The 21,802-nt window shown below is 42.9% G+C and overlaps 1 protein-coding gene across 4 annotated transcripts in view; it reads left to right on the forward strand.

Annotated features, from left to right (window-relative positions):
• LOC114357965 (uncharacterized) overlaps positions 1 to 21,802 on the forward strand; it is a 46,633-nt gene that overhangs the window by 9,323 nt on the left and 15,508 nt on the right. For 3 of the 4 annotated variants that reach the window (XM_028311797.1, XM_028311799.1, XM_028311798.1), the window contains exons 4-7: positions 12 to 8,778; positions 9,808 to 9,896; positions 10,590 to 10,775; positions 12,772 to 14,730. In XM_028311797.1, coding sequence (XP_028167598.1) covers positions 12 to 8,778; positions 9,808 to 9,896; positions 10,590 to 10,775; positions 12,772 to 14,730 — 11,001 coding nt within the window. Of the gene's footprint in view, positions 1 to 11; positions 8,779 to 9,807; positions 9,897 to 10,589; positions 10,776 to 11,860; positions 11,923 to 12,771; positions 14,731 to 21,802 lie in introns of all 4 variants that reach the window. The other variant, XM_028311800.1, reaches the window with a different exon arrangement.

Raw genomic sequence — 21,802 nt, forward strand, 5'->3', positions numbered from 1 at the left:
TTTTGTTACAGAAAGATGCTATACCAGAAAAATCTGCATCAGGTCCGGCATACTCAAGTAATTCCAAACAGAAAGACGAAAAAGCTTTAGATTCTGCAAGGAACAAACTTAACTCTATTTCGAAAGATCTGGTTGATAATAAAGACACTTTGCCTGAAATAGCTAGAGCTAGTGAAATCGAGGAAATTTGCACGCCAGGCAGTAAAGAACCAGCGCTATTCCAAAGGAGACCAAATTTAAAGAAATCCGCATCCCCTACACGTAAAGCCTCAATCAGTCCGAAGTCTACGTCTAAACGTAACTACACTCGTGTTTTGGTGTCTCCAGAACCACGAAGCAAATGGGATGAACCCAACCCAAACCCGGATAAGCCCTTATTCAGCCGTAGGTCACCTCGACGGTCCCCCAAAAGAGTATCGCCTGCTTACCACAAAAAAGAAAGAAAAAAATCAAAGAGTCAGAAGTCCAAAGGTCTGAACATCACATTGAACGTGCCACAAGAAACTTTGGATTCATTAAACACTAAAGATATACTTACACGTATCATGAAGTGTAACGATAATGACGTGGACATTGAAACTTTAAGAGAAGCAAAAAGACAGATACTGAGTGAGTTAAATCAGACTGGTGCGAATTGTGATGACATATCCGATTTATTACTTAAGTCTTATAAAGACAGTAAGAAGAATAAAAATTCTAAAAAGAAAAAAGATGACGTTGAGGAAGGGGAGCTGTCTGACAGCGAAAGTGAAGCCATTGAAAGCATTTATGGAGATGTTTTACTTGATAATAAGGGTAAGCAAAGTTCATCAAGCAAAGCTAAAACCTCTGATGATAAGAGGAAGATACAGATATGTCTTTTACTCAATTCTGATAAAGATGTAAATGCCAGTGAGTCATCCAAAGCCGACGAGAAAGGGCCCAAGGATTTAAATGAGACAGATCCATCTGATTTTCAAATGTATGATCAAAAAAGCGCCGAGGCGAAAGCTAATCTTAGCAATATGGAGAACCAATTAGATATGAGTAAAGACGAAACTGAGAATAGTGCCACTAATGCCGATATAAATAAAAACGTGTCTGATACACAAGAAAAGGATAATGTTGTTAAGCCAGCTAACTTTTACAAGCCATTAGAGTCTTCATCTAATGATAAAATCGAGAAGGATGCCTCGGCGACTACTGATGCTGAAAAGTCAAGTACTTCTGAAAAAGCAGCAAAAACTTCAAACGATAAATCTGTGAACTCCTCGAGTCCAAATGACTCTAAGGAAACAAAAAGTCAGGTTGAAATACCTTTACTAAATGAACGTCCAGTTTCGGATGATAAACCTGCTGTATCAGAAATAGATATATTGCAAGCTCTAAAGAATGAAATACTAAGTGAATCTCTATCGATTCCTGGATCAGAAACCGTGACGCCACTATTACATCAACCAAAACTTACAAAAGTTGCTAGTGCCCAAGAAATCGCACCGAAAAAACGAATTTCTTTTGAGAAATATAAAGAAAAGGCCACAACACCGGCAAAAGCCACCACTCCGCTTTTTATAAAAGACTCATCACAAAGTTCAAAAGAAGATTTAGCCAAGAAACAAAGTCTTAAATTGACAATGAAGGAATGTGAACGATTCAATTTCCCTACTAAGCTAGCGTTAGATGAAGATGGCGTATCTGATGATGAAGATAGTCAGGACAAAGTTTCTTTAGATAATATTTATGATGACATCGCTCCGCAATCGCCTGATAATAAAAATGACGGCAATGCTACGAATGCAACTAAACCACCAGTTATAATACCTGCAGAGTCCCTTCAACCCGCAGCCGCGACTGCTACAGGCGACGTTGATATGAGAACATTAATGCCACAAGTATTACTTCCTCAATTTCCTAGCCCAATACCAAACAAAGATGTCAGTATTGAAAACAAAACTAAGAATGAAGAGAAAACGAAAAAGCCTTTAGATCCTCGATTGAGAAAAGATTTCAACCAATCTGCAAACGTAGAATCTTCCTCATTTCCTATTCAACCACTCATGGCTACACCAATCGGTTCTCCCTTTCCTCACATGATGAGTCCCGATATAAGATGTGTGCCACCTGTACTTAACTATTTCCCTAATATGACCCCTAGTAGAGCCCCATTGACTCCTAGTGTAAACCCTAGTATGACGCCCTCCATGACACCAATCATGACTCCAAATGCACGAACTTATGATATACCTGCCATTCAAAACGAGGAAAATGCGGCTCAGAAACATGTTTATGCCCCGATGTTTATGCCGTTTGATCAACGAGAAAATGAAAGTTCAGTTGCTAAAGAAATAAGACCTAATTACAAACCTGAAGTAGAAAATAGAAAATCCAGGTGGAACCCTGCTAAAGACGTCAACACGACGCGAAAATGGGAAGAACACGATTCTAGGTCAACATCTGCACAGAGAGATGCTCCCGATTATCAGAAGTCGCGATTTAATGACAACAAATATAACAATTACAACAAGTTTCAGAAAACTTCAGGATACAATATTGATAGAAGAGATTCTTTGAATAGATTGGAATGTCCCACAACCCCCGTTCATCCCTTCGGTCGGTCAGATTGTCCTCTCACTCCGACGCATCCATTCGGTCGACTTGAGGCTCCAATGACGCCTTTGCCATCTTTTGGCAGATCAGATTGTCCCTCAACACCCAGTTATCAGTTCGGTCGAACAGAGTGCCCTCCAACGCCAAGCCATTCCTTCGGGAGATCAGATGCTCCCACGACGCCGAGTCATCCTTTCGGCAGATCAGAGTGTCCTACTACGCCTAGTCATCCATTCGGACGTGGCGAAATGCCAATGACACCAAGTCACCCGTTTGGCAGATCAGATAATACTGTCAGGGATCCAAGGCTAAATAGAAGTAATGATTTTGATGGTTATCAGAAGAACGATAGGGATCGCAATAGTTACTACAAAGATCGTAATTCGTCGAATTACTCTTCTCACAACGATAGGTACGGTGGGTCCGATTCTTACAGATCACACAGAGAACAAAGTGTTGGTCGAGATGACAGATATAGTAAATACTCGCCTCGTGATTCGGACCATCGTCAATTTAATAGAGAAAATAGATCTCGGCGCGAGCCCAGTGTCGGTCGCGTGGCGGGAAGAGATAACGAAGAGGATCGGTTTTACTCGCGAGAGCGCAGCTACGGGCGTAAGGGTAACGATTACCGTAACGATTGCGACAATTCCAGAGGGAATAGTGAATACGGGGTAAGAAAAGGGTTTTACCGCGAACGCAGTATTGGAAGATCAACACCTGATGAAAGACAGCACCCTCCTCATAGAGCTACCAGTGTAGGTAGAAGTTTTTCACAGGACGATGAGGAAAACAGACTATCCGTCAAGCCCCACGTTGGAAGATCGTTTACTATTGATACTAGTGTCACAACAACATTCCAAGATTTCCTAGACACCGGGCGAAAAATGCAAGTATTCGATTATTCGTTCGATAGCCGTAAACAACGAGCATCGAGTGTCGGACGATCTTTGTGCCGCGAGCCTAGTGTCGGAAGGACAGTGTCTCAAAAGCGAAACGAACATAATGAGACCTATGAAGACACGAAAAGAAACAACTTTAGGCGTGCTTGCAGCGTTGGTCGAGATTTAGTAAGTTCAAAAGCAGAAAAAAGTTTTAAAGATATAAAAGCGGAATTTCATTTATTTAAATCTCAATGTGATGCTAGAGAAACCAAAGTAGCGAAAACTAGTGTTGCTGCAATAGGTAAGCGACAAGCAGAGACTTCAAATAAAAGGCAAAGCCGAATTGATTTACATGAAAGTAAAGTAAAGAAAGGGCCAGAGAATAGTACGAAAAAACCCTATTCGCCCAGGAAAAACAATCGAGATCCCAGGTTACGTAGAGATTTTAATGATTTTAAAAGTAAAGACAGTAAAAATGATTACAATCGGAGAAATTCTGGCATAGTATACTCAAATGACAACATAAGTAAAGGTACTATTTTGGGTTCAGGATATGGTGTTAAAAACTACAAAATTCCAAAAATTAAACGACCTGAGCCTGAAGTAATAAAAACTGATAAAATTGAACCTGAAAAGAAATCAAGTGACCCTAAATTGGAGGCAATGAAAAAGAACGTTCAAGGCAAAGGCGAGGAAAGTAAAAATAGCTTAATTGAACTATACATGAGGACGCAGAAAAAAGAAGTCCCGACAAAAAGAAGCGTAGAAAAATCAGTGCCAATACAAGAGAAACCAAAAAATGTAAGTGCTAATGATAAAGTGGTAAAAGTGAATAAAAAACAAAGAGTAGAGAATAAAGCAGAAACCAAAAAAAATGCCGATATCCAGGAAAGTGATTTGGAAAAAGATGACAATGTAGAGTTAAAACGAATTACTAGATCCAGTAGAAAAATCGAAAAATCGCAACCAAATAACAAATCTAGAGCTAAAAAAGCGGTTATCTATGATACAGACTCTGACGAAGAAACATTAAACGAGAAGTTAAATAAGACCAATACAGAAACCTTGAATGTTAAAAGTGATACTAAAACTGAGACCAAAAAACTCAATGAAGAAAGAACCGTTGTCACAAATGACGATTCCAACACTGGCGATTTGGACTCCAGTTTTGGCATTGATGATTTGGAAATGTTCTCCGATAACATTGTCTCAGACCCAGTTATGGATAATATAAATGCTCTTATAGCAGATTTGGACAACGACTTGGGGCCCAATAAAATGGTAACACCAACTGATTTTTCTGAAGACATTTCTCTTGAAACCATGTTGGAAAGTATAACAAGTCAAGGGAAAGAGGACACAAAGTCGTTAAACGAGGAAGAGTCTCTGAATATAATTTCTGAGGTTATCAAAGATGATTTAAATCAGTCTAAAAACTTTGACCAACTAAAGTTATCGCAAGATAGTCAAGAGATTACATTAAACACGTCAACAACTAATGTAAATGTAATGAAGCTTGATGAAACAGTAAAAGAAGCAGTTGCTGAGCTTAAAGAGTCTCCACAACTGAAGACCGATGATTTGAAAGATGAGTCATTGGTATCTGCTCAAGATTCAAATAAAAAACCGCAAAGTTGCGATGACTTGGTTACCACAAGTGGAAATGATACCGTAGAACCAACTGATAAGATGGAAGCCACGAATATAGAACAGAATAGAAGTTCTACACCTGACAGTACCATAAACACTAATGAATTGGCTCAGGAAAAATCATTAAGTCAACCAGAGAGCATCCCCGACAGTACCAATGAAGTTCAGAATGAACACAGCTCTATTGTGTCATCAACACACGATAACTCTGAACCAACCTCTTCTAACAAAGAAACAACACCGGCATTGGATTCAATAGGAAATATACTGTCTCTTTTGCAAAACAAATCGAAAATTAAGGAGTTGCTGAATATGCTAGGCGAGCAGTCTTCTGACAATGATAAGATTAAAAAGAAACTAGAAAAACTGAGTGAGATAGTTTCTGATGAAGATGATGATTCGAGAGATGTCAACGATGACTCTGAAGCTATTAAAAAACACGATAACGAGGAAACAGCATCTGTTGTCAGTGAAAAAGAGGCAAAGCTTACAAACGAAGAGGATCTCATTAACGATGATTCTGGAAAAAAGTTAACAGGTGATGAATCTAGTGATAAACAAACAGAAGATGACTCGAGTATTAAGCAAAAAGAGGATAGTTTGAAGGATGACTCAAAAGAAGAAATTGACCATGAAGATAACCTAAAAAATGAGCTTAAAGGAACCATGAGCCCAAAGAAAACTGCTAAAAAAACCTCAAAAAATTTGGCTGATGATGAAGAGAAAACAAATAAAACTACTGAAAGCGAAAAAATAGTTGAAACTGAAAAAACAGATACAACCTTAGAAGATGAAAATGAAGAAGAAGAAATAACTGAACCTACTTTGACAGTCAAAAAAGGGCCAATTAAAAAAGGAAAGAAAAGAAATGCAAAGTCGAAGCCTGCTAAGAATATTGTGTCTAAAGCGAAGAGAGTTACAAGATCTTCCAAAGGTCCAACCAAGAAAAAGCGATCTAATGAATTAATAAAATTGCAAGAAGATATAAAAGAGATGTTTATGAGAGATGACGTACTGAATGCTACAGGAATTAGAATGTGTCGTTTAGCGAAACTGGTAGACGATAAAAAAGAAGAGACTCCTACTGAATCTGAACCAGTTGTTGTCATGGAAAAATCTAAAGAGGTAGAGACATTCGAAGAAACACAGACAGACAAAGCCAGTAAAGTGAAAATCAAGCCGAAATCTAAACCAAAAATACAACCTCTTCCAGAAATTGAAAAGAAACCAAACAAAGTAAAGCCATCAAAGTACAAACCAGGACCTAAATCGAAAACCAAACAACAAAGAAAGGACGAGGACGCTGATGATCCTTATGCGTTTGAATCTGACTCTGTCAGCGATATTTTGAATGAGGAAGCAAGTATCAAATCCTATGATGGCAAAGAGGACTCGAGTTCAGATTCAGAGAATGAATCATTAGCTTCCTCTAGAAGCATCGGAAGTTCAGAGTTACTTTGTGAACTGAAAAAGAAACCTAAACGCAAGCGATTTAGCTGGCAGTCTGGCATTATAAAAAAGACGAAAAGGAAGAAGCCTGACGCCAAACAAACTGAAGTTTCCTTAAACGACGACAAACTAATCCAAAAGAAGGTCACCATACCTGATCTCAACTGCTTCACAGATAAGTCGTATTGTTTCCGTAAAGATGTGTTTGAATATCCATGCCGTCTATGCGAATATGTTGGTACAGAAATAGTGCACCATTACAAAGAGGAACATCCTCATTCGGAAATACCCCTTTCTCGTATGAACCCAGAAACAGCCAGAGAAGCGATCGAACAATGCGAAGATATTAATTTCCAAGCAGTCAGTAAAATACCTACTGACAAATACGTATGCAGGTTCTGTTATAAAGAGTTTGGCAAGTCGAGAAAAGGTGGGGTTTTGGAATCTTTCTTTTGGCATGTAGTTAGTGTGCACACTGGAGAGTATAAAAAACTGTGTTCGGATTGTATGAACGTCACAAGATGCCCGTTTAATTTAGACATTCCGCCTCCTCCCAAAGATGTGAAAGGGCAACTTATAGGGTATATTTGTGAGAAATGTAATTTCACACAAATATCATTGGAGAATCTTAAAACTCATGTAATTGTTCGACATAACGATGAGCAGACAGAGGTTTACACCATTAATTTGGCGGTTATGTCTAAGAAAACAATAAATGCACTTTTAAAGAAATACAGTGCAGCTGCATCATCAGATCCCGAGCCGAGAGTGCTGAGAAGCTCGCGCTCGAATCACAGCTTGGAAGCTAGCGATGATCGCAGCGAAGATCGCAGCTTAGATCGCAGCAGAGATCGCAGCGAAGATCGCAGTGAAGATGACACTGACAGTGATCACACGAACGAACCGATCGCTAAGAGAATAAAACGCAAGAGTAAAAAATCACGTGTGTCTATTGAAGTACCGCCTAAAAGCTCTTTACAGTCAAAAATAACGTTTGAAAACGATGATAATCTTAGCGACAACATGTCGACTGGAGCGGACAGCGTGAGCACTATCAAGGTTGAACGAGAAGATCTTGTGGATGATATACGAAACGAGCAATTAACTAACACGAAAAAAGCTCAAGATCCTCCGGAGACTGCTCCAGAAACCTTCGTGCCCGAAGCGCCCGCTGCAGCTGAAATCGAGACGTCTCAAACTAATTCTTCAGATGACATTTTCCCGTATCCCCACTTCAAAATAAGTTTCACAGATGCAGGCCTAAAAGAGTATGTGTGCTGCATAAATGGCGTCGAAAGTCATTATAAAACCACTTTGCTGATATCAATGAAAAAGCACGTACAAACAAAGCACTCGGAGTTGTGGGATGGATACTGCTTCGTTTGTAAGGTGATCGTCACCCCGCAAGGGCGGCATGACTTCAGAGAATGCTTTCAGCACTACCTCGATGCGCATATTGACAACTTCCCGGTATTAGAGAAACCGGTTCCGGTCGAACCGGCACCAGAACCAGAAGTTATCACACCCCCTAAGCCTAAGATAAATGTTCGTCCTCTGTCCGAGCTTATAAGCATTGACGAACCAATTGCTGCTGAGGAATTGCCACCTCTGCCGAAGATCGAAAGCATCGTCAGCTTGAGCCTTCAGCCGGAGTTGCCCACTGGAGACGACCAGTCTAGCTACGAGCTGCCAACAGAGCCGGAGCCGGAACCGGAGCCGGAGCCAGAACCGGAGCCTGAACCGGTGATCCCGTTGAAGTACGAGGAAGCGCAAGCCGAAGTGATGTCGCAGAAGCAGCAGGTGGTCTTAGACACCATGAAGTCCAAAGAAAAGCTGATGCACGTGTATAAGTGTGCTGGCCGCTACTGCTCTTTCTCAACTGACTCCGTTGAAGCAGCACTGCAACACGCGTCGACGCATCAGCGTATAGGCGGCGAAAATGCTATGTTATGTGCGTATTGCAGCTTCGACTGTATGGGAAACAGCATAGACTTGGTGATGCACGTATTCAAGAGCCATGGGACGTGCCCCTACGTGTGTGGGCACTGCTTCTACCGGGCGGCGGCAAGCCAGTCCGTCGTGGCGCATATAAGCAGAGTCCATCGAGGATTGAAGCCGCTGATCCTCAAATCGCCTGTGAATCCTCAGCCACCACCCGATGACTCGAAGCTGTCGCGAGAGGCTGCGGTCCAATATTACGTGTGTGCTGGTACGTATGCGTTTTTTGTTTCGATATTGCTTACTTTAGGCTAAAATTCGACAGTAAATAACTTTTACGAACAGCAGGCAAGAAATAACTACTCTTTATCTACTACTACATAATACCTGACTATTTACAAATAAGCAGTTTGAATTTAACCGTTAACTGTCGAACTTGGGCCGAATATTTATTGCTCATTATACAAAATTATGCCTTAATTTTAATAATTGATAAGACATTTTACGCTCAATTACTGTGTATACGGTAATTTTCACATTCAAACAAAATGTGCTTACATATTTTAGATTTTAAGTCGTCGTTGTAAAGCCTATTATCATTTTTATGGATGATTGAATAGCAAACGTTGTTATGAAGTTATGATACGCCATCAAAACATTGCTTGAAGACAAAGATATGTTTCCGTTCATATTATAGTTTCCACTTTGCGTTTGTTTAAGTGCGGTGTGCGCCTTTTTTGCGGTGTTTTAACTATTAAAGTACAGCCAAAATAAATAAGTGTGAGAGTGACAAACTATAATATCTAGGATAGATTACAAAGCCGCCATATACGGCTGACACCATATCATTTGGTAGGTAGGTAATCTTTTTGTTAAATTCGGTTCAATTTGCAGTAAGACCACTCACTGTAAGAAAAAAAAATGACATGATTGATTGGACAGATGTTTGATGTTTTCAGGATAAATGCGTAACTTAGGATATAGAATTATAACACCTGTATCCACAAACGATGCTTGCTTATGTGAAGCAACAAATCGAACGCACAGCGTTGAATAGAGCTCTGTGATTAAGTTCGTGTGTGACCCTATGCGTCTATGCGCACTGTAGTCATAGTAATGTTTGTGAATACGGGCGTAAATGTGTTATTAGGCTTTAATGGAAATAACAAAAGCAATGAGATAAAAATTAACATACACTTATCATAGTATTCGTCACTATCACGCCTTTTTATGTCTAATCATTTTTATCAAATTTTTTCAAGGGTTTGTCATGCTTAAACTATCTTTCTTTTGTTTTCAGGCGCTTGCAAGTACCGTAACTACGTGGCGAAAAAGTTCCAAGAACATTTGACACTTGCGCATGCGTCGGACACATGGGTACATTGCTATGTAAGTGTAACTTTTATATGCTTAGGGTATCAAATCAATATTGCGACGTGAGCTGCGAGATTTTGCTAGTTAATACTATTGATTGACTATACAAGGTGCAACCTTTCTTGTCAAAACCATTCTAGTAGTTCAGCTTTAAAAATCCAATTTATATGCAACTAAGGAGTGGTTTTGAAATTAAAAGCATTGGCGTCAAAAGTTTAGTCACATACACATGACTTACTCGACTTAAGGCCCTATATGTAGATGGGGCAGAGGGCGTCCACAACAGTCCTCCATCGCGTTCGGTCTTGAGTTTCGCGTTTGATCTCGCTCCAGGTCTTGCCGATTTTCTTCTCGTCTGCTACAGGGCGCAGGCCGCTACCAATCGATCAACATGTAAATCAGCGGTTCCCAAACTTATTTAGTCTACTGCCCACTTTGAGAATAAAATATTTTTTAGCGCCCCCCATTTTTGTAGTCAAGAGTCGAGCTCAGTCGGTGTCTTAAGAGTCCTACTAGTAAATGACGTCTCCCAAGCCTCTACACAACGTCCCGATTTTTTTTCTGGGTCTCTTACCGCCCTCCTTTAAGCCTGCAGCGCCCACAAGGGGGCGTTATCGCCCACTTTGGGAAAGACTGATGTAAATCATTGGGGGAGGCCTATGTTCGCCAGTGGAAATGATAATGATGATTTATGAATTAAAATTTCAGATTTGCTCGGAGACCAGAGCGTCGGCCGCCGAGCTACTGGTCCACATGAAGAGCCACGACCTCAACATGTATCAGTGCACGTGGTGCGTCCACGGCGCCGACAACGAGGCGCAGTTGCTCGCGCATTCGTCTGCCAAGCATCCTGACAAGCCGCCTGCCGCGTACGTCCGGATGATCACTAAGAAGGTACTTATCTTAGTAAAGTTACACCGAGCAAGGCGTCCGCCGGCGAGCTATTTAGCCACATGAGCTACTGGGCTAAGTTGCTGAGACCGCTAGGCATTCCGAAAAACCGCCTGCGGCCCTTGATCACTAAGAAGGAACGAGATATTTATCATAACAAGCCGTCGGGCGGCGAGCTACTGAGCTGCGAGCTACTGAGTTACATGAGCTGCGAGCTATCTAGCCAAATGAGTTATTGGGCTAAGTTGCTGAGTCCGCTAGGCACCCCGAAAAACCGCCTGCGGCCCTTGATCACTATGAAGGTACAAGTTATTTATGATACTAGTGTTATAAAAAGCAAAGGCGTCAGCTGGTGAGCTACTGAGCTACATGAGCTGCGAGCTATTTAGTCACACGAGCTACTGTGCTAAGTTGCTGAGACCGCTAGGCATTCCGAAAAACCGCCTGCGGCCCTTGATCACTAAGAAGGAACGAGATATTTATCATAACAAGCCGTCGGGCGGCGAGCTACTGAGCTGCGAGCTACTGAGCTACATGAGCTGCGACCTATTTAGTCAAATGAGTTATTGGGCTAAGTTGCTAAGTCCGCTAGGCACCCCGAAAAACCGCCTGCGGCTCTTTATCACTAAGAAGGTACAGGTTATTTATTTATGATACCAGTGTTATAAAGAGCAAGGCGTTCGCTGTCTAGCTACATGAGCTGCGAGCTACTGAGCTACACGAGCTGTGAGCTACTGAGTCACTTGAGCTGCGAGCTACATGAGCTGCGAGCTACTGAGCCACTTGAGCTGCGAGCTACTGAGCTACAAGAGCTGTGAGCTACTGAGCTACACGAGCCACGAGCTCAGTATATCAGTGCACGTGGTGCGTCCACGGCGCCGACAACGAGGCGCAGTTGCTCGCGCATTCGTCTGCCAAGCATCCTGACAAGCCGCCTGCCGCGTACGTCCGGATGATCACTAAGAAGGTATCACTTATTTATCATCTAATGCGGTAAGACATACCTATAAAGAGCTAAGCACCCGCCGTAGAGTTAATGAGATACATGCTGAGCTACTGAGCTACATACTGGGCTCAGTTGCTTGCACATTCGTCTGCCAAGCATCCCGACAAGCCGCCCGCCGCGTACGTCCGGATGATCACTAAGAAGGTACGAGTTATTTAACATAGCAAGGCGTCCGCTGGCGAGCTGCTGAGCTACATGAGCTGCGAGCTACTGAGCTACATGAGCTGCGACCTATTTAGTTAAATGAGTTATTGGGCTAAGTTGCTAAGTCCGCTAGGCACCCCGAAAAACCGCCTGCGGCTCTTTATCACTAAGAAGGTACAAGTTATTTATGATACCAGTGTTATAAAAAGCAAAGGCGTCAGCTGGTGAGCTACTGAGCTACATGAGCTGCGAGCTATTTAGTCACACGAGCTACTGGGCTAAGTTGCTGAGACCGCTAGGCATTCCGAAAAACCGCCTGCGGCCCTTGATCACTAAGAAGGAACGAGATATTTATCATAACAAGCCGTCGAGCGGCGAGCTACTGAGTTACATGAGCTCCGAGCTATTTAGCCAAATGAGTTATTGGGCTAAGTTGCCGAGTCCGCTAGGCACCCCGAAAAACCGCCCGCGGCCCTTGATCACTAAGAGGGTTCGAGATATTTATTATACTAGTGCTTTAAAGAGCCGGGCGTCAGCCAGTTTGTTACTGAGCTACATGAGCCACGAGCTCAACATGTACCAGTGCACGTGTAATATGTAGTTTACGAGAATTGATGTTTGTTACTCTTTCGAGTAAAAACTACTGAACGGATTTTACTGTGTTAATAATGAATGTTTGTTTCTGGATACCTACATTCATAAATAAATAAAACATATTTAGTATTCATACATGACATTCGTTCGTTCGTTTCAGACGTCCACCTCTGGACAAAGGGCTCCTCCAAGACATCTTAATGAAAAATGACATTAAAACAATCAATTTATTCAATATTTTCTTTTTAATTTCAGGACGGATCAGAAGAATACAGAGTGCTACCGCAAGTATCATTTAACAAGTCCAAAGCTCCCGTCGAAGAAATCACACCTTCAGGCAAAGTGGACAACCCTGTCAGGGAGGCAGAAAGGTCCATCGAGCTGGAGAAGCTCATTGGGACAACGCAGCAGATGATGGAGAGCATGGCCACCATGACTCCTGTACAGCCCACCGCTGCGCCCTCGCCGCCTGAAGAAGAACCCGTGACTCAGGCTGTCATCACCAGGATCACTCCACCAGAACCTGAACCGGAGCCAGAACCGACGCCCGTCGAAACTCAACCAGAACCAATGCCCACACCCACCAGTCTAGAAGAAGAACGCAGCCGAATGAAGACGCCAATCCTCAAAACAGAGCCCGAAGAACTCCCAACGCCTTCTAAAGACTTATCCGGAGAAGTGGTGTACTGCCTCGATAGCGACGATGAGGATCACGAGCCGGCGTCACACGTCATCGACCTCTCAGAGGAGGAGGCCACGCCCACGCGCGTATCGCCCTCCCCCCGCCCTTCTCCCTTCGCCAAAATCTCCCAAAAAGAACTCTTCACTTGCCCCAAGTGCTTCGTAGCGTTCAAGAACAGCGGGGGCTTCAAGCGCCACACCAACAACTGCTTTGTGATCGGAGTCGTGAAATGCCCCCACTGCCCTAAAGAGGTCCTCAACAGAGACGATCTGGTTTACCACTACGTACGCGACCATGACGGCGAACAGGCCAGCATATGCGGCATCTGCAAAGAAAGGTTCACCGCCATAAACCTCGCGAAGAGACACATGAAGCTCGCACACAAGATCTCCAAGATGATGGTCAGCAGCAATAAACTGCAGAACCAGAGGTTCATGTATACTATCGTACCGGTGGCTCCTGAAAAGCCTGGGCCGAAGCCAGGATCTGCGGATAAAACTGACAAGCAAGCACCGAAGAGGAAAATTAGCGGAACTGGTGGCGAACCTCCTGCGAAGAAGCGCTATGGACCTCAAGATGTAAATCAGTTACCGATCAACCCGATTCTCGACGAAGCGGTGCATTGCTCCGAGTGCGAATTCAGCACCAAAGTGCGCCTGAATATGGTGCGGCATCTACAATTGCATGCGCAGCAGCAGCCCGCGCCTAACACTGCACCCGTCAACCCTGTCCCGCATTTAGAAACCAATGAGATGCATTTTGACAAGATGGTCAACCTGGCATCCAGCTCTATAGTCACTCGTGGCCCTGAAAAGACTCCAACGACCGTAACCTCTCAAATAACGCCGGAAGAAGCGGAGAAATACCCCAAATATGTCCCAGAAAGACAGCGATACGCGTGCGGTGCCAAAGACTGCTCGTACATTTCACTCGATGAAGCCATGTTTAACCGTCACTGGAACACTCTCCACTCCACTCTACTTCAGTTCCATTGCGTGCATTGCTCACGTAATCTATTCGATGCACGCCCACTTACATTTGAGCGCATAATGGAGCATCTAAAAATGCACGAATCGTCAACTCTGTACGGGTGTTCCGCGTGTATGTACTGCCATTACAAGAGGGATTCGGTGACGACGCATCTTAGCACCGTGCACAGTAGAACCGGGAGGTTTATTGTGATACGGGAGGAGGTGGAAACTAGCAGCCAGCAACCTGCAGGCAGCCAACGAATGGACTTGAAACTGTGGCAGTGTGGACTGTGTCCGTTTAAGAGTTTGTTACGGCCAGCGATTGTGGAACACTGTGGGAAGCATCATCAGTCTAAGATGCAGTACAAGTGTGGGTGTTGTCCGTTCAAGGCTTCGTCCTTGGAGACGGTTCAGAAGCACCAGGGGAACTCTCACCCTGGGAGGACGGAGGAGGTGGTGCATATGTTCTACCAGGAAGGCGCGGTGCCGGATGAACCGGATGGCACACCGCGGTGGCAGCGTCAGCGCCTAGGCGCCGGCATTACGCAGGCTGAGACCGAGGTTGGTGCCCTTAAGCATTTAAAAATACTAAAAAAAAATCTTAAGACCTTAACTTGAGCTCTTTTTCTTAAAACAAAGTGAAAATCTCTTACAATATCTTTAAAGCTCCAAATGTAAATCAAACAATAAGCATAGATTTGGTTAAATGAAAAAAATACGTCTGCCTACGGCACAATTTTTCAAATTTCTTTGAACCTTTTGAGGCCACTACAACTCATAAAATAAAATGCTGTATCGATAGTCTTAATATGAATTTATTTTATAATTAAATATCCTTTTCTTAGAGGACAATTGTCTTTACTGTTATCATGATTAATTTGTCAACCATACTCACGAAAATCCTAACTAAAAACACCGTTTTCCAACAGGTCAAACCCGAAATATCGGACCTCACTCTATCTCAGCTCATCGCCTCGCCTCAAAAGCCGGTATCTCCCACGCCCTTGCCTGCCGTAAACCTGAACATAGTGAAGCAGGAGCTGACGGATTCCTTCCCTGATGACGACGAGCCTTTGGACGCCCTCTGCCGGAAGTATGGCCAGTTCTGCGAGCCCAATGGCCTGAGTTACAAGTGTCCGCTATGCTCGACAGTCGAGCTCACACAGGAGGCTATGCAGTCGCATCTGTTTGAAGAACTCAAGTATAGGAGGTGTGTACAGTGTATAATTTAAACAGAATTCTCAGCTCGAAAGAAATCACTTGTACAGGAATAATATTGAGCTTAAGTAGCTTTAGATTTGCGTCAGCCAGCTTTGCGGGTTCGAATCCTGTGAGAGTAAGTGTAATGTTGCTGGAACATTGATTGGATGCTTGTTTTTGTATGTATATTTTTATGTAATGTGCTTTTGCTTTTACTAATTGGCTTGTTTTATAGCTTTACATTTTTTGCTTAAGTGTATTGCTTCGCTTTTTGTACATAGTATTATGGTAGCTGATTGATGAAACTCACTCAATGATACTAAAACGTTTGCTAAGATGTTCTAGTGGTTTCTATGTACATAATGTGCTATAAACGAACGTGTGTGTGTAAACAAATATGTAACCAAAGTATAAATGTAACCAAGGTTACAAAATAACGTAACCAGCACCTTAATCGTTTTTTTACGCAAGGCAGTTTCTCCTAATACTCAATCCCCCTTATTACAAAAAGTTAGACTGGTCAACCAGAGTTCAAACTGATTTAAATTGACATTTAGTATAGAAATTTTAAACCAGTTCTCCGGTTTAACTTTTTTGTAATAAGGGGGAATATGTTTATTGCTTGAATTGCTTCCATAATGTACACACGGCCACACTGTTAACTATCAATTTCCGTTTTTGCTCTCACTCTCATCAAATGGTGATTCTTTGCGATAGAACGAGACGACATGACCGGCAATGGTAGTTAACACTGTTGCCGATAGTACGTTATCATTGGTCCTTCGAGCCGGATGTTCATAGACAACAATTCCTCAGATGGGAGTGCGCGATGTGTTCGTACCGCGCGTTCCACGGCGCAGGACTAGCGGAGCACGTGGCAGCGGAGCACCGCGGCCGCCACATGCCGCCTCGGGCTTTGCCCCGCGACATGGCGGTCGAGAAGTGGGTCGCGGCGTTGTTACAGCACCAGGGAGCGGCCATTGTTAATAACAAAGGTCAGTGGTCACGGGACTATTCCCACCTCTCGTTGCCACCGCTGCAACTCCTATGTAGCCAGGATCTAAAGCTAGCGCCAATAAAAACGCCAACCAGTGAAGGTCGGGGAACCACGCTCCTAGGCAGATTTAAGGTCGCAGCATACATATCAACACGAAAAGGGATAGACAACGTATCATCTTTCGCCTAGCGGTCAAATAGGCGTCAAACTAACGTAAGCACGTAAGGCCCGACTTCCAAAAGGCGGGCGGAGTGCAGAAATGTTTTGAATAACCAATCAAATTTCATTCAGATAATGAAATTAACAGAATGAAATGTGACTGGTTATTCAATTTCTTCGCTCCACTCCGTCTTGGTGAAAACAGAGTCTAAGGATCAGTATCGATTCGGCCATGGCTAGGTGCCGCCGCGCTTACGGCTCGCCGAGCGCTGTTTTGATCAGTTTGAAAACACCCAAATTATTTGCACCACATTTTATCTTCTCAGTATAATTGCTAATAATGATTTTGTAGGCGTTTAGTGGCCTGTGGACAACAGCTAGTGTCTTTCATGTTTAAGTTTTACTTAACCTTGGCCTGACCCTGACCTTAGCCTGGCATTTACACAATTCACCATTAATACCTAATTTCTAAGCTATGGTAACACATAAGAGGCATTTTGTTTTCATAGGGGTTACTTAAAAATTAGGGAATTGTGTCTCAAAACTTTCCAACAATTTACTAAAACCTTTCTCCCTTCAACAGATAATCTGTCAAAGCAGAAGATCCTCACGGAACGTCCACCAAAGCCGACCAAACCCGACACGCCCGTGCCCGAAGAGCCGAAGCCGAAACCGACCATGACGGAGCTGGAGAAGGCTTTCGGCCCGTTCGGCCAGCCGTGTAGTATGATGTACTGCTGCCCCAAGTGCTCCACCAAGATTAAGGATGAGGCGGCCATGAGAGACCATTTGGAAAGCGAGCTTACAAAGATTAGGTCAGTTTTAGCTATGATCAGCCTCCATAGACAATGTTTGCAAAAGTGACAGTTGTAATCCAGAAATCGCTTTGAGTTCGCTTGTCAATAGACAATTTGACACCATTCCGCAATAATTCGAAAACAAAACTGTTCTAAAAAGACACTTCATTCTGGTCTTAAAAACTTAAGTAATTTTAAATTACCCGTAAATTACGATTTTTGGTCACATTTTAATAGAAAAAAGTAGTTTAATTGAGTTGACAAAATAGTGACGTCACTTGCTTGTAGTGCCATACAAAAACTATGGGAGAGTTTCGTTTTGACAGTTTAAAAAAGTACGTCAATTGATTGGTGGTGTCAACATGTCTATTGTTATGCTCCATGAAGTGTTTTCGGAATTAAAACTGTTACGAACGTTCGCTTAAGTATCAGCCTGTAATTTGTTTAGAAATATCTCATGGTAGGTCTTTGATCGTCGGTCCACCTAGTAGGAGGCCTGCCCTTTGGTCTTTGATAGAGGTCCGAGGTAGTACTACGTTTGTAAATTGTATTTTAATAAGGTTTTCCTGCTACAAACGATTAAGGTACAATTTCTAGCATATCCTGCTAACCATTCTTTTATAACATAGCGTTTATTAAAACATTAGGATATTAGTGTTTTAGATAGTTATGATGTCGTTCCTACCTACTTTTGGAACTAGATAGCACTGTGTACCACCACCATTAGTAGGCCTAAGATGCGCGCCGCGATAAGCGGTTATCCCACCATTTTATCGATTTTGCCCATACATTTTGACGTCGATAAAAGTTATTACGGCCCGCATCTTAGGCCTACAGGTTCTACGTAAGCAATGATTTGTAATCAGTTGCTGTAACTTAAATAAATTAAGTAAATATAGTCTACAATGTCCAAGGAAGTTTACTTATCTATTTATTTCGTTTTCCAGATGGCACTGCAGCCACTGCGCGGTGACCTTCCAGACGTACCACGAAGCGCAGTTCCATTGCAAGAGCGCGCACCCGCGGCAGTCCGCGCGCCCGCGCGAGGCGGCACGCGACCCCGCGCTCCGCTCCGCTTGGCTCGCCGCCGCCTTGCAGGTAATCTCCGCTAACAGATCCGCTTCAATCTCACGAGGCAGTTCCATTGCAAGAGCGCGCACCCGCGGCAGTCCGCGCGCCCGCGCGAGGCGGCACGCGACCCCGCGCTCCGCTCCGCTTGGCTCGCCGCCGCCTTGCAGGTAATCTCCGCTAACAGATCCGCTTCACTCTCACGAGACAGTTCCATTGCAAGAGGCGGCACGCGACCCCGCGCTCCGCTCCGCTTGGCTCGCCGCCGCCTTGCAGGTAATCTCCGCTAACAGATCCGCTTCACTCTCACGAGACAGTTCCATTGCAAGAGGCGGCACGCGACCCCGCGCTCCGCTCCGCTTGGCTCGCCGCCGCCTTGCAGGTAATCTCCGCTAACAGATCCGCTTCACTCTCACGAGACAGTTCCATTGCAAGAGGCGGCACGCGACCCCGCGCTCCGCTCCGCTATGCTCGCCGCCGCCTTACAGGTACGTAACTTCTCCGCTAACAAATCCAGTTCACTCTCACATCAAATAAAAAAGTGTGTAAGCCCATTTTCCTACACGTTCCAAATATAGCATACCCTTCATTCAATTTTTTTTTGATGGCTCAAACTTGGAGCTTAGAAAATGGACGTGGAAGAAGCTATTGCGATGGAAACGCGCGTTCATCTGAACAGTCAACGGACGTTACACAGCTGTCAAAGCGTGCTCGCTGACGCGCGTTAACGCGTGCTCATGTGATCGGTTGTATGTAAATACTACGATGTCTAGTCGCGCGATTTGAAAACGCGCGTCAAATTTTTGCCATGTGAACATAACCTTACATCGTAGGTCCGCTTGACGTCCAATAAAATTCTTAGTCTAGGCGCAGACCATCGATTTTTAGTCGGCCGATAGTTGGACCCGATTGTAATTTGTATAAAAATCAAATCGGTGTAATGTGCGCACTTCCATTCATGCCCATACTGATTAACTGCCCGATTAAACTATCGGCCGACAAAAAATCGGTGGTCTGCGCTTAGGCTTAGAGATTCAGCTAAGTGACATCGAAGGGGTTTCCTGTAGTCCTACCACATTTTAACAATAGCTTTCTTTAATTCCACCAGGTCCAAAAACTAAGCATGAAGTCGCTTCCCATCACGCACACGCCGGCGCCAGAGCCGCCGCCAGAACCGGCGCCCGACAACTCGCTGCTCGTCGTCCGCTACGAGGAGAGCGTCTCCACCGAAGAGCCTGCGCCGAGGTACTATCGGCAACAGTATTAACTACCCATTGCCTGTCATGTCATCTCGTTCTATCGCAAAGAATCACCATTTGATGAGAGCGAGAGCAAAATCCGAAATGGATAGCTAACAGTGTGGCCGTGTGTACGTCATCGTCATTTCATTTCATTTATTCATTCCAAAAACAAAATACATTGTAGAGGAAAATTAATTAGTTCAACATTAAAATTCACATTTTCTATAAAATTAAAATAAAATAAATCTAACCCTAAAGTTGCATTTCAGATACTAAATTTAACCCTAAAATTGCATTTCACATACTAAAATCAATATTCGTCAGGTCATTTGGTCTCCACTGAAGGAGCACGACCCTCCAATTTGGTCTATTCCACTTTGATAAGAAGCCCGATTTGATCACCTAAAGTCTGTTCGCCGAGAGTTGATAAAAAAAATTAAATATCAGAGGTTCTAAACTCATTATAAATTGTGGCCCGCTAATTATTTTTGTCGATATAATGAAAATGTTGGTAGATTATCATTAATATCTCTTTTAAATTTACGGGAATTATTCCGGTTAGGGCATACGTGGGGATACGGATCAAACACGTGGCGTCCATGACTGTGTTGGATAAAAAGTATTTCATTATTATCAAGTGGCTTATACTGCCGCACAATTTATAAACGCAGTAAGTACCACTTACTGCATTTATGATTGTTTTGAATATTCTTAATCATGACATCACGATCTATAAGAATCAAAGACCCGTTTTTTTCTATCTATCTTAGAACGGAAGATACATGTTATCATAAACGCAGTAAAGAGCAGATTGTAGGTTTCTTCACATACTATGTTAGCAGTAAGAGCACATAATAACTTAATATTACGTGAATACTCGCGCTTACTTAATTTGCTACACAGTAATAGTGCAGTATGTGCCAATTACATCATTCTTATTATGTTTCTACAATTGTTAAGTTCACCTTGCACATAGTATATGTGCAGTAATTCCACTTAAACACACACTGATATTATGTTTCCATAGGAAAAACAGGTGACTTGTACTTAATATTAATGCAGTAATTACAATTATACTGCGTACATACTAAGGATTGTCAGAGTGCTGCCTAGGTGTTAACATGTTATGAACGCAGTGGCTGACTCTTACGTTATTGGAAGAAGTTGAAAACCTGTCCAAATGACAAATCTAGCCGAAGACCCAAGAGCTAGATTGACCCGACACTATACCGAAGATATCCCGGACGTGTCTGTACGAGATTAGAAGTGAAGGTCGCGTCAGGTGCCTGTATGCGAGCGGCACAGGACCGGTCTTTGTGGAAATCCTTGGGGGAGGCCGTTGTCCAGCAGTGGACGTCTTTCGGCTGAAACGAACGACCGAGTCTTTATTTTATTAGATTGGTATATTTAAGATCTAAAAGTGGGTGCCATATATTAATTTTTGATTTAATAACAAGCGATCTCAGCAATTATTTTGTTATACTTGTTTCATTTACCCCTTGGTCATTTGGGAAAGTTCAACATGAAAGCGTTATTGGCTTATGATAAGCGCAGTATAATTGTATTATTACTGCGCATTTAAAGTTTTGATAGATTATTTTGATTCACACTCCCACTCATAAATGCAGTAAGTTGTAAAGATACGGCGCATATATTACGTTGTAAGAACTAAAATTTAAATCAATCATTTAACACATGTACCGTAAGTAACGAAAACTACTGATAAACGCAGTAAGGAACAATCATACTGCATTCATGGGTAGTAAGTATCGAACGAAAACTTAGTTAATCCATAACATAAACAGTTTTTTAATAATTTTAAATACAAAATATTAATTAAAATATAAAAACCTCATATCAAAATAAACTTTGAGTTTAGCTCTATAAGCCCATATATTTTTTTTTACAAATATTTGCGTAACTAATTGTAGACACCCCAAAATAAAATTTCAACTTTGATCGCGTTTTTCTCGAAACTGTTCAAGTGTTACTTACTGCGTTTATAAATTGTGCGGCAGTATAGTGTATCCCAATGTTGGGCAAAGCCCTACCCACTGTCATACCATTCATTTCGGTCATAAGTAAAATAAATCTATTCCGTTTCACACATTGCGTTTCACACATTGCGGCCCGCCGGCCGGGGCGCTTGACGACAGCTGCGTGGCTCGTAC

This window comes from Ostrinia furnacalis, unplaced genomic scaffold (genome assembly GCF_004193835.3).
Source record: "Ostrinia furnacalis isolate ACB-3 unplaced genomic scaffold, ASM419383v2 OfSCF3547, whole genome shotgun sequence".
In the NCBI taxonomy this organism is placed as follows: domain Eukaryota; kingdom Metazoa; phylum Arthropoda; class Insecta; order Lepidoptera; family Crambidae; genus Ostrinia; species Ostrinia furnacalis.